The sequence below is a fragment of the Lissotriton vulgaris genome, chromosome 9 (assembly GCF_964263255.1).
Source record: "Lissotriton vulgaris chromosome 9, aLisVul1.2, whole genome shotgun sequence".
NCBI classification, from domain to species: Eukaryota; Metazoa; Chordata; class Amphibia; order Caudata; family Salamandridae; genus Lissotriton; species Lissotriton vulgaris.
Window position 1 is genome coordinate 981,423,568 of NC_141697.1, and position 15,920 is coordinate 981,439,487.

General features: G+C 45.6%; 1 protein-coding gene across 2 annotated transcripts in view; it reads left to right on the top strand.

Annotated features, from left to right (window-relative positions):
- RASSF1 (Ras association domain family member 1) overlaps window positions 1-15,920 on the top strand; it is a 279,996-nt gene that overhangs the window by 250,361 nt on the left and 13,715 nt on the right. For both annotated transcript variants that reach the window (XM_086938840.1, XM_086938841.1), the window contains 3 exons: window positions 13,427-13,531; window positions 14,294-14,594; window positions 15,721-15,836. In XM_086938840.1, the coding sequence (XP_086794966.1) occupies window positions 13,427-13,531; window positions 14,294-14,594; window positions 15,721-15,836 (522 nt within the window). The remainder of the gene's footprint in view (window positions 1-13,426; window positions 13,532-14,293; window positions 14,595-15,720; window positions 15,837-15,920) is intronic.

Sequence of the window (15,920 nt, forward strand, 5' to 3'; positions counted from 1 at the left end):
TTAGTTGTCTTGGCTGGGAGTGAACGTAGATTATGCGTAGAAGTAATGGAGTAAGCGGTGCCTTAGGGCGGAATACATTACGTCGAAATAAGTACGTATATGGTTGAGGTTTTGACCCAGGTTTCCCCAGAGGGTAGTGCTTCATTTGAAACTCTTAAAACAGGTGAGGTGTGCCTACCTGGCTGGGTAGGGAGTTTATATCTAGCGGGTGCTTGGGTGGATAGGTGTACAGATGGGACTCAATCTAGGTAGGGATTTCGGACTATGATTTAAGTTTTCTGGCGTATGCACGGAACCTTCAAATTACTTTTCTACGCTGTTATTTCAAAGCTGTGCTAATATGGGGCCTGAAGAAACTCATTATTTTTGTCGGATGCATTGCTCTGTTGTCGGAGGACTGAAGCGTGCGTGTGTTGCGGTGGGGGAAGGGGACAGTCGGGAAGGGTTCCAGTTTGCCTCTAAACGGTGACGCCATCCGTCGCACCGACGCACGCAGATGGAAGCTAAGAGGAAATGGGGAAGGAGCTCGGAGCGGATGTGGTGTTGCTGAGGCAGCGCGGTGCTGGATTCATTTCTGCCTTGTGATTCACTCCTGCCGAGGGGGGTGGTAATGATGCTTGTACAAGCTGTGCAATACTTGGATGCATTTATTTCGCGGGGACAGCATTTCAGCCAGCACAAGTGAAAAATGTGTATATGCATTGTAAACAGTTGTGGTTATCATACGCCAAACGGGGGGTGGGTGAGTGACATTTGGCCTGCAGATAACTTTGTTGGAGGGTGAATAGATAAACAAGGGCTTCACATATACGTGGTATCAGAAACTGAGTGTGTGGGGGGTCAAGATGACGTCTTTAGTTCTGGTGAGGTCTATCTTTTACATCGTGTGTGTTATTCTTGAAAGTGGATAGGTTGGCAACAACTCGGAGCTCTAGGGAGAAGGTCAAATTAAAAGAATGAGGAAAAGTGGGATTGAATTGATTTGGGCGAAAGTTGAGGGATTGCAGAGATCCATTTGAGGGAGGTAATGGTTTGCTAAAAAATAAAATAAGCGGAGTAGACAGGCCATTAATTATTTGCTTACAAAAGCTGAATAAAATGAAAAAATGGCTGATAAGAATTTTAAGCATTTTGGTGTGCGGGTTGCCCATTGCATAGCAACGAGTCTTTGGGTTTCAAAGTTGATAAATTTGTTGGTGGAAGAGAAGGCCTAACCATGGTGCCCTGAACACGCTGTTGCAGGAGACCACAAAACGCACTTTTTGGAGCTTTTTTTTTTGCAGTATTGAATGGAAAGTTGGGATAGATTATTTTCTGCGGTGAGGGTAAATTTCAATCGGGAATTTACATTTTTGTTCTATATTATGCCTTTAGAGAAAGGGTGGAGGATGTCTTTGGGGGGGGGGGGGGGTGCAAGGGCTCCTAGTGGCAGTGTTTGAAGCAGAAAAGTAGAAGATTTTAGTTTTCTGAGCAGAGCATGCGCGAGTAGAGGGCCGTCCGATGATTGATGGCTATTGGGATTGTAGTGGAGTGAAAGAAGGGAAAAGCAGAGGTTATCGGCTTGTCATTGTTTTATAATTAATATGATGAGCCGAAAGCGGAGATAGTAGCACCCAGAGTGTATAGAGAGAATAATTGGGAACCAAGGATGGGGGCCGCCTTGGTCTACACCCACAAGGAGATGTGGAGTGATCACAGCAACCAGAGCCTGGAAATGAGTGGTCAGAGGTAGCCTGCTTGAGCAGTCTGCAATGCCAAGGTAGACATAATGGAGTACCATTTTGAAAGCAGCTGATTGGTCAAGGAGAGTGCTTGTTGTTGTCACTAGGTAGAAATCAAGTTATAGTGTCGTAGGTCACCTGTGCCCCATTCTCGCAATGGGGCAGGTATCTCTCATGCAGCAGGCCAGGCATGCAGCAGTTTTGTTGCTCAGTAAGATGGAGTGCGGTACACAGCATGCTGGGGTGATATGACCATACACCTTCCTTCTCCATCAAACAAAGGCTCCTGAAGACAAAGAAAACTAAAACGACTTGCACACCTGTTTCTGGCTGTGGATTGATTGGTCCTGTGCGTCAGCAGCTCTCACTCTTCTCATCCTGGCTAAAGCTTGTGCTCACATCTGCGGAATAGTGAACTCTTCTTCTAGGGGTGCTTCAACGGTTGGCATGTATTTGAGGCAGATCAGGCTCTAGCAGAACACTCTGTTCAGCTTGGTCTCTGTCGGCCGTGATGGACAGCGCTAAGGTAGACATTCTAGCAGAATGAGCCTAGTACACAGAGGTGAGCTTGTTGTAGCTCAGGGACTAGTGCTTAATTTGAGCAGGTGAGGCCCACTGGCACTCGTTTTTGGTGACTGGTACTTATTTTTCACCATCAGACTTTGACCGAGAGCAAGAGAGGAAAAAAAACAAACAAAAGGGAGAAAGGAGGAGGAAGCAAATGGGGAGAGAATGCAGTAAAAAATCAAACGATAAGAGTTATATAATGGGACCGTGAGTGTTTGGTGGTGGATGAAAGAGCCATGAGGTGAAATCAAGTCTACGCAGCCTTATTATTGGACAACAGACCTTCAGTAGTGCCGTATACGGGCTTCTGGGCCAAACTTTGGGTCCTGGCATATGTTTGACAAATGGATCTCCTAAATGCCTAGCCCCCTGTCTCCCTAGACCATGCTTCTTCCAGTTTTATTTTCATAAACTGAAAAGTCTGCATCGCCAGTTTGGTTGCAAGCTCGGGAAGCTCTGGTTACAGCACCATCTCCCCGTCCTGACTCGAGGTGATGTCACCTGCTAACAAACATTAAGTCCCCGAGCTCCACACAAAGAACCTTTATTTGTTCAGGCATTAGAAACCATAGTCCCTCCTGGAAGCAATTTGTGTAGGAAGGGACTTCCCACCGGTTACCAATGGGAGTGTAGTGTGCTGCATGTTCACATGGAATAGAGCTAAACACCACAAGATTGGACACTCTGTCCCAGTTCCTCCTCCCGTCTAACTTTCAAGTCATAGAGCTGTAGGCAACCATCCCTTGAATCAAAAACTGCATAACACCTGTCAGCAGCTCCGCACGCATTAAGTAATATTTTACAACGTCTTAAATTTTTGTATTTAATTGTACTAATTGAATTTTGAATTTGCGATGATTATGTCCCTGTTTTCGCCCCATGGATGCAATAACCATCAAATGCACACTTACTATGCAAGAACATTTGACACAGTGTAACGAATTCTAGAAATGGGTCAAATTAATTGAAGAGTAAATCCGTTTATACTTTGACTTGGTAATCGGCAGCCTACAAATAATCAACATTACAGTAATTATTATATTTAACACGGAACTTTGTTGCCTCCCCTTTGTCACTTTGCTCCTTAACTCTTCCCTTACTCCTTCCCTGGCCAGCTATTAATCTACTTTTTTCCTTACTCACACTTCTCTCCTCCCAGGTTTTAGACTTTTGGAATTCTCCCCTGCCTCTTACTCATCTCTCCCTATTCTTTCAGTTTTCTTCTTGTACTGCTATTTGGTCCTGTCTTTGCCACATTAAAACAGCTTCTTCTGTTCTTCATTAGCAGAAGAACAGTTCCCCAACTGGGTACCAAATGTTGCTGGGTCTGCTGAGCAAGTCATAATTTACCTGGGTCGGTATAGTTACTACTGACCCGTGGCTTTCGGTAGTGGATTACACCACTAGACTTTACTTTTTAAGAGCTGGCCCTTAAGTTCTGATGAGGACCAATCACCAACCAAAGTAAGCCCAGTGGCCCTTCTAAAGGTCACACCCTGATTTTTCAAGTCAGTGACACTTCCCACATGGAATTCTTGAGCCACCAGGCTCTGGTTTGGGTAAGCTTAGTAAGGCGCACAGCCTCACAGTCCTTGCTCTTCTCTCGTTATCAATGCAGGAATACTTTTGTTAATGCAGAGGAAAACAAGCCTTGTGAAAACTTTCTCATCAACGCCCTTTTGATTGAATTGGTTTCCTCCAATTTTTCACAATATATGGCATTCACTAGGCATACAAACAGCCTTTGATATGCCTTTCTTTGTTAAGCACTAATATTGTCAGGTTTGCTTTTCCAGATTCGACTAGAACCCTTTTCACCCCAGACCATTTCCTTCCTGCACTGTCCTTGTCCTCACAAAGGATCACAATGGTTAGCTGTTTTGTCTAACTTAGTACAGCACATTCACTTCCTGTTTCAAGACCTTTTGTTCGCTAGAGTCCACCCATTACGGCTTGGCTTCATTGTCCCTCTCTTTGGCTTGCTTTAAATGGTTGGTGCATGTGTGCTTCACTTACTCTTCTTGGGTCTGTCCTCCACTGGAGTATGTACCCGTTACTTGTGTCCTTTTATTTTCAGGTGCTATATTTTGGGTGGGATTAAGCACTTTACCCGAGTGTGTGTGTGTTCCTGCTGTCTCCAAAGATTTTGCCTCGCCTCCGCTGTGCTTGCTGCGTGTGTGCTTTGCCCTTGTGCTTATTCCACCATGTTGGTTTTTTCACCCCTATGCTTCTCCACCACCTATGTGTTGTGCACTCTAGTTTATTTGCAACCCTACATTCCTGTCTCCGTTTTCCCCCGCTGTATTCCTTCCCCACGCCCTTTATGTGCTCCCACCCCCCATTTTTGGGTTGTGCATCACCTCCTTTTGCTACTTCTTCGTGCTGCTTTTGCTAGCTTCTTCCTCTGTCAAAGTCAACCAGTACCAAAGGTGAGGCCTATTGGCTTGGCCAACTGTTGTTTTATTTGTTGGTGGTTTGAGAGCGTTGGGGAGTGGATGGATTTTTTTTTTTCTTGTCCGCAGTCACTTTGTGTACCAGCTTTTGATTTCCCCTTCTGTTTTCATCCCCTCTTACTCTTTATTTTTAGGACTAGCCTAGAGACTGATTTGCTGCTTTACCAGCCTCCAGGAAAAGATCAGTATAAATACAAAAAATAGACTAAATAAAAAATGAATGCATACTTTGAAGGTCTTTAAAATAAAACTCTTTTGGTCTGTTCAGCTGTCACTCACATTTTTCTTCTGTCGACTGCAGCATGGGGCAATGGATTGGCCCACTTCAGCCATTGACATTTTTGCACTTTTCTTTGGCAGCATTTTAAGGAAAAGGGGGCTGATGAGAAAAAGGTTTCACACTGCTTGTTTTCCTACGAATTAACATAAGAATTCCCGCATTGATCATAAGAGGCAAAGCGTAAGGACTCGGAGGCTACGCTACGTACCTTACCGAGTTTACCCAAACCAGAGCCTGGTGGCTCAAGAAATCCACCTGGGAAATGTCGCTGATTTGAAAAATCATGGTGTGGGTCTTTAGAAGGGTCATTTGTCTCACTTTGGTTGGGGCTGGACTGTCCTTATCAGGACTGAAGTGCTAGTTCTTAACAAGCATTTGCAATGCAATAAGTCTCGCATTTGCAAGAGTTTAAGCTATTGGCATTGTAAATGACATTCTTTTATTTATCTGTTTTTTTAACTAGCACATAAATAAAAGCCGTTGTCATTTACAATGCCAATAGCTCAAACTCTTGTAAAAGCGAGACCTGTTGAAAGAAGCGGCCGCCATTGTCACGGCAGCTCATAAAGTGAAAGCTCGCATGGCGTGCTGAATGTTGCAGTAAAGCATGTCCTACCTGCAGTAGGGTGAAACTCATTAGAGAAAATAGTGCATACAGACTAAAAAAGACGTACTGTGTAACCGAAGTAAAAGGGCCAGTCCTTATGGGAGGTTTCAAATGAAAATAAGGAGGGACTTACAAGCCTATCAGAAGCCAGCATTTACGAAGGGCAATGACACAAGACAATGACAAATATGGGTGGAGAGTGGGCGAGGCTTCTATTCCATACTCCAATACTGCATGTCTCACAGAGCCGCGCATGTGCTGCCCAGGCTCGACCTAAAAGGAAAGGATGTGTAAACCACTACAAAAAGCCAGGATCACATATGCATATTTGCCTAAAAAGATGGGAACTTCTGTACCAGCGCTCGTGGGCCATGCTGTACTTAGTTGGAGTGTTTTCCCCCCTCTATTTTAATTTTTTTAGTGCTCATTGTGTGTATGAGCTATGCCTTTTAGGTCACAGTAATTAAAAGCCAGTAATAAGCTTACTTGGTGCGGGTGAGTATCCTGTTTTCTGGTGATGTGCGTTGGAACAAAAATATTTCTATACATGTTCTAATGATATTATCTGCTCAAACACCTGCACTGCTCTATTAAAAGTATATGCAACAGATTTTTGTTGTTGTTAAATTTTTACATTTCAATTATATGGCTATCTCCTGTAGGTGGTGCACATTTTTTCCCCTTCATTATATTTTTGCGACATTTGCAAGGCTGTTATTTAGGCAATAAGAGACAAGTTAGTTGTGGTGCGCACCATCTAATAATTCAGTATTTGTTAGTGTCAGTGCTACCTGAGGCTGCTTAATCTCCCAGGCCCCTATGTCAGTGACAAATTATCCATGTAAGTTTTAAATGGCAGGTTGTTATTGGGCGAAGCAGGTGGCCAGTGTTGTTGCCAAAGTGCTGGTCTGTTCCCGGTAGCCGTCTCTCAGCAGTGAGGGGAAGTCGGCTCGTTGGCAGCCCTCCATCCCCTTTTGCACGGGCCCCGGCGTTGCAGAAATCTACCCTGGTCCTTCCAAGTGAGAGACTGCTGGGAGATGGGCGGCCCAACTAGCAGGCAATCATAGACACAGGCATCAGTGAGACAGAGGTGTGAAGAAGGGCAGGTGGGGCAAGAGAAGGTTAAAGCGCAGAAAAACGAAGTGGAGCAAATGAAGGGAAAGAAGAAGAATTTGCAAAAAAGTTAAGGGTGCACTCCCCATAATCGGGCTGGTTATAGGGCATGGAAGGTTGTGTGCCTGGAAACGGGACCGAAGGGCAAAGGGGTGGTTATTCCCGGTGGCTAAAGTAGGTGTACCAGGCGGCAATGGACCAGAAGTGGGAAAGAGTTGGGCCATATGGCCATAAAAGCATGTTTGTGTTGTCGACAGAGGTGGGCTTTGATGGGAGGGAAGAGATTCGGGTGAACGGAGAGGAAGTGGTGAACAGATGGGAAAGGGTAAAATGGAAGACAATCGGATGGCGAGAGATGTGGGTCACATGAGGGGTTCATGTCGATGATACCCCGGAGTTGGAGCAGAAAGCTGGCGAACCAATGTGAGGCGAGGTAGACACGTTGGGACTTGCAGAGAGCAGGGCCTCGTGAGAGATGTTGGGGTGAGCGAGAGGTAACCAAGGGGAGTACGGGACCGGATGGATGGAAATATTAAGATGTGGTCTGGGAGGGATGGCATCAAGTGACAACCCAGTGGGACAAGAGAAGAGATTGGAAGTGAGGGGCCTTTGACAGCCCCTCCCTTGATGGATATTCAGTTTGGATAGGTAGGTGGGTGCCGAAGAGGGATTTTAGAAGGCTTTGGATGAGGGTGGTCTTGGAGAGGAGGTGTAGTTAGGCTTGCTCGTGGAGGGTGTCAGCAAAAGGTGTCATGCATGCATTGCTTCAGATGGGAAGGTAGTGAGTCCCGGCACTCCTTTAATTTGCAAGGGAGAGAGAGTACCAGCACTGCTGACCTTTAATGGGGGATTGATTACCTGCTCTTCAAGTAAGGGGTGCGCTCTCCCCGGTATTGCCACGGGTGGCGGCACGGGTTGGCCTGGGCCGCCGCATGCTGTTACGGGGTTCGCTAGGGCCGAGTTGGTCGCTTCGGGCGGCCGCTCCACCATGCCCGAATCTGGGAGCTGATCCTTGGCGTGGGAAGGCTCGGCATCCTGAGGAAGTGCGCAGGGTGGGACCGGCACCGCTCTCAGAACACCGGCAGGAAAGGGCGCTCCTCCGCCTGGGCCCGAGGGCGGGCGTCCAGCCAGCGCTCCCCGCAGCATTCAGAAGGGAACGAGCCCTGTCCCTGGACAGTCTGTTCTGGGAAAATGCCCTCCTCCCCTTTCACTTGTGTGCCTCGTCCTTGGGAAACCGCTGGGACACTGAGGCGAAGAGGAAGGGGGTGCGTGCGGGTGGGAACGATGCAAAGAGACGTGCAGTAGTAAAACCAAGAGTGAACAAAAAAGCGCTCCACATAAGAGGTGCAGTCTTCGAGGCACTTGTCAAACTTCGAGAAAGGAATGGTGTGCAGATAGGAAAACCTCACAGCTGATGAAATTGCCATGCAGCCTAAAGTTAAAAACATCCTGGCAGGCTTGGGGCCAGCGGCGTACGGGAGTCTTCCCAAGTGCCACGTACGCGTGGGCTCTGCTCTTCGTTAAAATAACACTTTCGCACTGCTTCATTTACGACAGCTTTCTACTTTATCGTCGTAAAAATGTTTTCACCCAGGATATATTTGTCAACGTTCGTTGGTCATAACGCCGAACTCTTCAGTCGTTCACTGCACTCAAGTATAGGAGTCCCTATCCGACATTAGCAGCTGCCCCATGCTTTATTAATTTCACATATTGGTCGATGCAGTATTGTTGCAATAAGAGAAGCAAGCGCCTGCTGTGAGTCTGTAGAGCACTGAAGGGCATCCCATAACTGCAGGCTGCGAGGCAGTGTCAAACGCACAGCACCCAGGTGCACCAGCACAGCCCCCTCTGCTCCTTTATGGACCCCAGGGACATGGCTGCTTGCAGAGAGCTCCCCGAGCAGATTCCAAACTAGCCTTGGCCACTCTGAGCATCACTCCAACCGGCACACTTTAATGTTCGAGGTCAAAGGACTGCAGTGAGACCACTTCATGCTAACGAGTGGTCCCTCTTCCTCACCTTGGTGAGGCATCAGATTGTCCTAAAGAAATCACCAACATTACCCACTCATGTACAGCAAAGCGACCCTACTTTGGATTGAGCAAGGGTGTCTTGTGCTTTCTTTGAAGTCCTGCCTTATGGCAGTTTTTCTTTTATAAATACGAATGGAACACCACCTCTGTGCTAGACCTAAACAGCAGATTTTTACACCCACAAATGCTTTGACACTGCGAGGCCAGACTGGTAGCAAACTGCCTACTTTATAAACCTATAAAACAGCCATATCCCACTCTCCAAGTGGCCCATCCACAGCCATAGACTGGTACTCTCCAAGTGGCCCATCCACAGCCATAGACTGGTAATTTTACGCACTTGTGCATTATGCATGTGTCCATGCGTCCAGCTTGCTGCAGTGTATAAGCCTATAAGGTGACTACGAAGTTTAAGAGCTGATGTGTAACCTACCTCGAAAATCTCCATCAATAACACGTTGTATTGTAAGCTGTGCTACCATCTTATTCCAGCATGCTGTGGGTAACCATTAAAATGCATACATTTCAAGGAAGACCTTTGCTTTCACGACCCCTTTGATCAGTCTGGTGCTCCTCTTTAAAAATATAATATTTAGAATAAAAATGGACTAAATTTATACCGATGTTCTTGCAGTACAGTTGCCAAGGGCGTCTTAGGTCAAATCATAAAATCAAACTGTCAGGCAACATGGCCTTGCTGATACAGGAACTATAACCACTGAAGAGCCAGTCTGTGTAATGTCTGGAGCCTAGGGCCTAAACGGGCAATTAGATCAGCACCGTCTTCAGATATAAAGTTCTTTGCAATGCCAAGGGCTTAATTGTATAAATATATAATTATACCATTGACTTCCTGCACTCATGGTCTCGTGGTGGAGCCTAAAGTCATGAAATGTCACATGATGCTCCATTTGCAAAGTCACATGAAGAATTTTAACAGTTCCCATGGGTGATCTCATTGTAGAATGGTTACATCACCCCTGCCTGTCCGCCCCCTACCCCCCCTTATAGTTGACTGTGACTTGGTGAAAGTAGATATGAGGAATATTCCTTTTCTAAATGGATGATTGCTCAGTGCGTAGGGTAAATCTTTCTCAATGTTTTTTGGTGGCTAGCACCGATTCTAGGGTTGTTCGTGTGCTGGGCTGCAATTCCCTGTGACTGGACAGAGTTTTGATTCTGCACATGGACATGGTCGCCTACCGCAGTTTAACTTTTTTTTGAAGGTTCCGTTTGACTTGCAGGTCATATCAGATGTCAGCAGGGAGTACTTAACTCGTTGAGCTCCCATGTTAGAAGAAAATATAAGTTATGATTATAGAAATGGCAATATCAACAGCTTCCCATTGCCTTGAGTTGCTGCTGATATAGGTAGTTAATCGTCAAGATTGCTCCATAGTGAGTTGGCATACCAGAAGCTACTCTGATTACTTGTGACACTGTTTGAAATGCGCCATAAATACATTGCTTTTAAATCATTAAGTGGGAAAGAGGACTGAAATGAACCATGGGACCGAACACCACCTTTCCTTCTAGTGAGAATCACTTTTATTGAAAAAGTATTTCTTTTTTTAGGAACTTGCATTGTAACAATCGACCGTTAATGTGGCTCCGCTGAGTGTGCATGATCTATACACCTTTTCTTGGTAACACGCACACACCACATTGCTTTGGAATGTGTGATTTAGAATTTTTATGCTAAAAATATAACTTGGTGATGGGAAAATGACCTCTGGGAAATGAAATCCTGGACCTGTTTTTTCAAGACTGTAAGCAGAGATGCATTTCAAACCAAAGCAGTAGTCTGATATGGTGAACATTGTGCGTTATTGGAAGTAATGCTTTCTTCATGGTTCCCTGATAAGGTCTCCGCTTCACATCTGAGTCACTAAAAGTGGGGAAAAAAACAGCAACTCTGTTAGGAACCATTAGTTCAGCAATGATTGGGTATGTTTTTGCTCACGGGTATTTGTGGGCAGAATGAATGTTTTTCAAATTCTTTCCAAGCATGTAGTTCAGTGACTTTTTTTTTTTTACATCAACTGTCTTAAACTGTTCCTGCAAGGTCAGAACTTTGCAGAAAGGCCACAATTATTCAAACTCTCAACAGTAGATTTTTTTGTACTAAATTAATGGCCCAGTACAAATGTGGGTTTTTCACGATGTTTTTTTGGTTAATCATTCAGTGTTTTGTGTTACCACTTATTGCAAATACCCATTTCAACGAATTTGGATCCGATTCAAATGAATGTAAACCATAGTTCACAGCTCGATCCACTTTGGAAAGTTTAGACTCCTAACATTGTATTTAAATTGGGTTTGAAAATGATGTCCCTCCCAAAAAAAAGGAGTCTCTACAAAACAGAGCTAGAATCTGATATACATCTTCACAATTTTTATATAGAAGGAAACACATTTTGGACTCTAAGTTGCCATCAACCCAGCGGTCAAATTACATTTCATTCAAATGAAACCAATACACCATCTGACAGTGAAATGTTGGACTCCACATATTAGTTAAGATGTCTAATCTAGATCGGGTTTCATGAATTAAAACAGTTTTTGGCTTTTGTGTCTAATAAGTACGCTTTCTGATTATCACTATATTAAGACAAAAACAGCCTCCGGACGAATTTCTGATTTCCTGCTTTATTCTGCATACCCAAAGACACTCTGGGCTGAAAATCAGTCTCCGGGCTTGGAGCTCTGTTTCGAAATTGGCCCTTAGTTTGTCCTATATGGGTACCCTCGTCAGATCCCCAGAATTTCTTCTTTGATTGTATCACTGAAAACCTTTACACTGAATCAGATCTGTAAAACCTCTTAGCAGGGCGGCTGTCATGAGAGGAGATGGTACAGGCCGTGACAGATGGGGGGTACAAGTAAGAAAGGGGCAGCCTTTATATTTATACACATTTGTATTTTTTCACGAATACACAATATCCCTTGCGTAAGACCGCATTTGTCACGTTGCATCTAGGAGCTTCCCCTGAGAAGATTAGTGGAAGCTGCATGAGGTGACTTCTGCGTAACCACCACCTGGGCCCCTGGGCTTTGGAATGATGTCAGCACAGAAAGGAAACCTGCGTGGGTGGATTGGATTGTGGACATGTTAAGTGTGTTGGTCTCTGGGTTTGCCCTGATCAGACAAAGCAGTTTCGCCCTAGCCATCAGGTAAGCACACCCATTCTTGCTTAAGACCTGGTGAAAGAAGTAGGAAAACCTGTGAACTGAGTCATAGATGGACGATAGCCAAATGGATCGTCTCCAGAAACGTGTTAATTTTTAAAAGTGGCCCACTGAAATGAACCCTTGTTGCTCAAAGTAGAATTGCCAGTCGATATTTGCACTGCCAAATCTGATTTTTGGTCACCCGTGGTTTCCATATCCAGCACTCTAGCCCTCCAGTATAAGCGTTCATGAAAGTCGGCAACATGGAGAGTTGGGCGGCAAAAGTAACCTGGAGGAAGAGAACATGTGGGATATTGCAGAAAAATACTTGCACGATAGTGGTGTTAAAACAAAGACCAGAGCAGTGGAAAAAACACATGTACTTTGGCTGCACCTCGGGGGAGGGACAAACTAAAGAAGCCGAAGTGAATGCTGCACTTATCAGCATATGAAAATCAGGCAAATGAGTTGCCAAGAAACCAACCAATGGTAAACCGCGGGCGGCCTCTAAGCCCCCTGCAAGTAACAAAATGTGTTTGCAAGTGGCGCTCATAGGCTGTCTCAGGCAAGACCTAAAAAAAGACCATAATGGTTATGCTAAAACACTTCAAACGCTTTCTTATTGCTTTTACAAGGACGTTTCAAATGTTTAAAACATTATTATTTTTTTAAAGATTTCTTTCGAATTCTAAAAATGTTTTATTACCCTCTCCCCTATCATGTTATTTCCTGCAGATAAAGTTCTACCTTTTTAGTGGATGATACTCTTCTTTGTACGTTTCCTTTTTGCACTCACATTGAGTGGGTGCAGAATATGATGTTTTTCCACAGAAATGACATCCTGTTGACAAAAAATACCATCCAAAATAATTTGCCACATCCAAATCCTCCCCTATTTGTTGGAGCCTCGATATGTTGGGATGATATATTCCCAAGTCGTTTACCTTGACCCCTACGAGGATCCCTGTGTCTAGCGCCTAGACTTAATTAAGGCTCGCAGATTTACGAACTGTTTTATGAAATCTGGCCGCCAAACTGTAGTCTTCCAGTGAGAAGGGTAAATTCTAACTTTGTGGCTACCCCGAAGCATGTGTTTTCTTGTGTACCTCGAATTTGATGCAGCTCGTTTGTTTCATCAGAACTTCGGTTCAGCCAGATGGGCTACTTGCAGACAGCAGTGGTTAGGGCGAACATCCTTAAGTGGCCTGGCCACACAAGAATACACAACTGTACGCTGCTTCCGAAATGCATATGGTGCTCATGTGGAGTTGGTCATATAAACAGACTTACCTAGCATGTCTTTCCCTTGGCCTGACCAAACATTATGCACCTGAGCCTTTTGGGAAAGCCCTGGATTTCTCTGCATGCCAGTCTAACGTTCCAATGTTCAGGCGTTTTTGTGTTCTGTAGCTGCAAAATATTTAAACCTGGTAGGGTTCTCATGGTTCCGAGTTCAAATGCCTTTTGTTCTTCCGCAGGATGAAAAGGTGGAGCGTGAGAAGCCGGTGCTGTCCCGGAGTGAAATTGAACACAAGATAAAGGAGTACAACGGGCAGATGAAGAGCAACCTGTTCATGAGTCTGGTGAGTGCGGTGGGGCGCGGGTGCTTTACGTATGGGCGTGAAGCTAGGAGTCATGGTGAGTCATGACCACCAGGGGGTGCGAGTGACTTGAGTTCTGGCAGGTGCTAAGGAGATGACCACGGGTGAGCTGTTGTATGGGTAAGCTCCAGGGAGCTCCCCGAGTGGAGGTGCTGTCCTAGAGAAGCTCTGAAGGGGGTGATTTCATTGGCTGATTCTTGAGGGCTGTGACATCCTAGGAGTAGAGCTCTTAAAATGGAGGGAAAAACTGATCTGGCAGTTGAAGACCGAGGGAGCTGCAGGCTGGCTTTGATTTTACTGATCCAGAAATGTTCGTAGTTGCCCCACACTGGCAGAGTTTGAGGGAATCCTAGATGGAGATTCACTTTTTCTGCATGACTGGGACAGCGGCTCATGAAGCTCATTTCGAGGTCTTGGATTATGTGTGTGTGTGATTGTTGCTCACCCCCTTAAACTTAAGGTGATCCTGCCTGATGCAACCATGCACCTCTGCTCTCCATTCAATAGTACTCACAGCTGTCTTCATCTGACTGTTCCAACAGTAGCAGCAGTAAACTTCTCTTCCTGTCTCCTTATTACACCCTTGTAGTTGCACTTACCCGCTTGTACAGTATCTGCCTTTTCCGGTCATTCATTCCTCCAACAGCATCACTCAGCCTCTTTTCTTCTGTCCTTAGTTACCTTCTGCAGCACCACACATTAGATTCCTCTGCCTGCTCCACTCAAGGTCTTCTTTTTCCACAGAGTAAGGATGGCTCCTACACTGGGTTCATCCGGGTGCAGCTGAAGCTGATCCGCCCCGTCTCTGTGCCTGCCTCCAAAAAGCCACAGTCCATCCATGATGCCAAGAAACCAGCCTCATCGCGCTCCCAGGCTGTGAAGCGTAGGACGTCCTTCTACCTACCAAAAGACACTGCCAAGCACCTGCACATCAGCTCCCGCACCAAAGCCAGCGAGGTGATCGAGGCCTTACTCAAGAAGTTCATGGTGGTGGACAATCCGAGGAAATTCGCCCTTTTCGAGAGAGCCGAAAAAGAGGACCAAGGTATTTCGAATTTCTAAAATTTGGCTTGAGATAATGCCGCAGATTTAAGCTATGGCATAGTCTAGTGAAGGGTCTGTATGGTTCTCGATAATTAATTGCAAAGACTGAGAAACGGTATGATGCACTGAGTGAATGTGCGCTCCTGCACAGTCTGTGAGCGAGTATGAAATGCCCTTCTAGGCCTGTGAAGTCATGCAGTGCATATTTAGTAAGGTCCTGCAAGTATAATAAACTATTGTGCAACACCTTGTAGGATCTGCAAGCTGCAACTTACACCTTTTAGTAGCATGATCTCTAATGAGATACCGTGAAGAGGTTGTAAGCTCTTCCTGCATGTCAGCAACTGCGTACATTCCATGAGTTAATCCATCTTCTGGAGAGTTCACGGGAGGATCTTTGAGAAGGTGTACAGTTCTATTCTGGAAAAGCTCTTAAATAATCCAGAGCTTTTCCTACAAAGACTTTTACTAATGCGCCATCCCAGTGTAATCCTGAACGACACTGTGTGGGACCCTAAGGACGTGCAAAGCCCAAATAACTACTCTGATCTGTTATCACAGGACCTGTTGCTTTTGCCATCATCCCATCTCTCCGTCAGAGGTCCCTGCAGGTTGATAAAAGGCAGACTGGGAGCGGTGCCTGCTCTCTCCAGCCCCACCAATGCAGCTGGGACTGGAGAGAGCTTCACTGCGCATGACTGTTTGGCCAGCCTGAGACGGCTGGGCAAACCAAGTGCTGCATACTGGTGCCTACCACTCCCCTGCCTGCAGTGTCATCCCCCAGTCCCGCCCCTAAGGAACTCATCAGAGTCCTGGTGACGGGTCCAGGGGGATTAAAATAAAAGATATTGAAACCGGTTCCAAACCCGTTGTATTTGACGGTGATGGCGGGAGGGGCCACTGCTGTTTGGATTCCAAGATCATTTATCCCCACCTTCAGACTCTTCCATGAGGAGAGAGAATTTATGCCAGTTCATTCAGATTCTGAGATGGGGCATTACCCTCTGTACGATTGAGACACATTGGGCATTTGCTGTGCCACATTTTGGGATTGTTGCCTATTGCTATCTGCTTGGTCCTTTTGCTATTGGTGAAAGTCCTTGAACGGATTTATATTTTATTTGCAGTTTACCTCCGCAAGCTGCCAGACGAAGAACAGCCCTTACAGCTGAGACTGCTGGCTGGACCCAACGAGAAGATCCTGAGTTTTGTTCTGAGAGAAAATGAGACCGGGGAAGTCAATGTGAGTACAGGCAGTGCCATGTGTAAAGTAGTATTTGTGCACAGTAAACCACTAAAGTCGGGAAAAGGTCCACGTCCTAAGCAG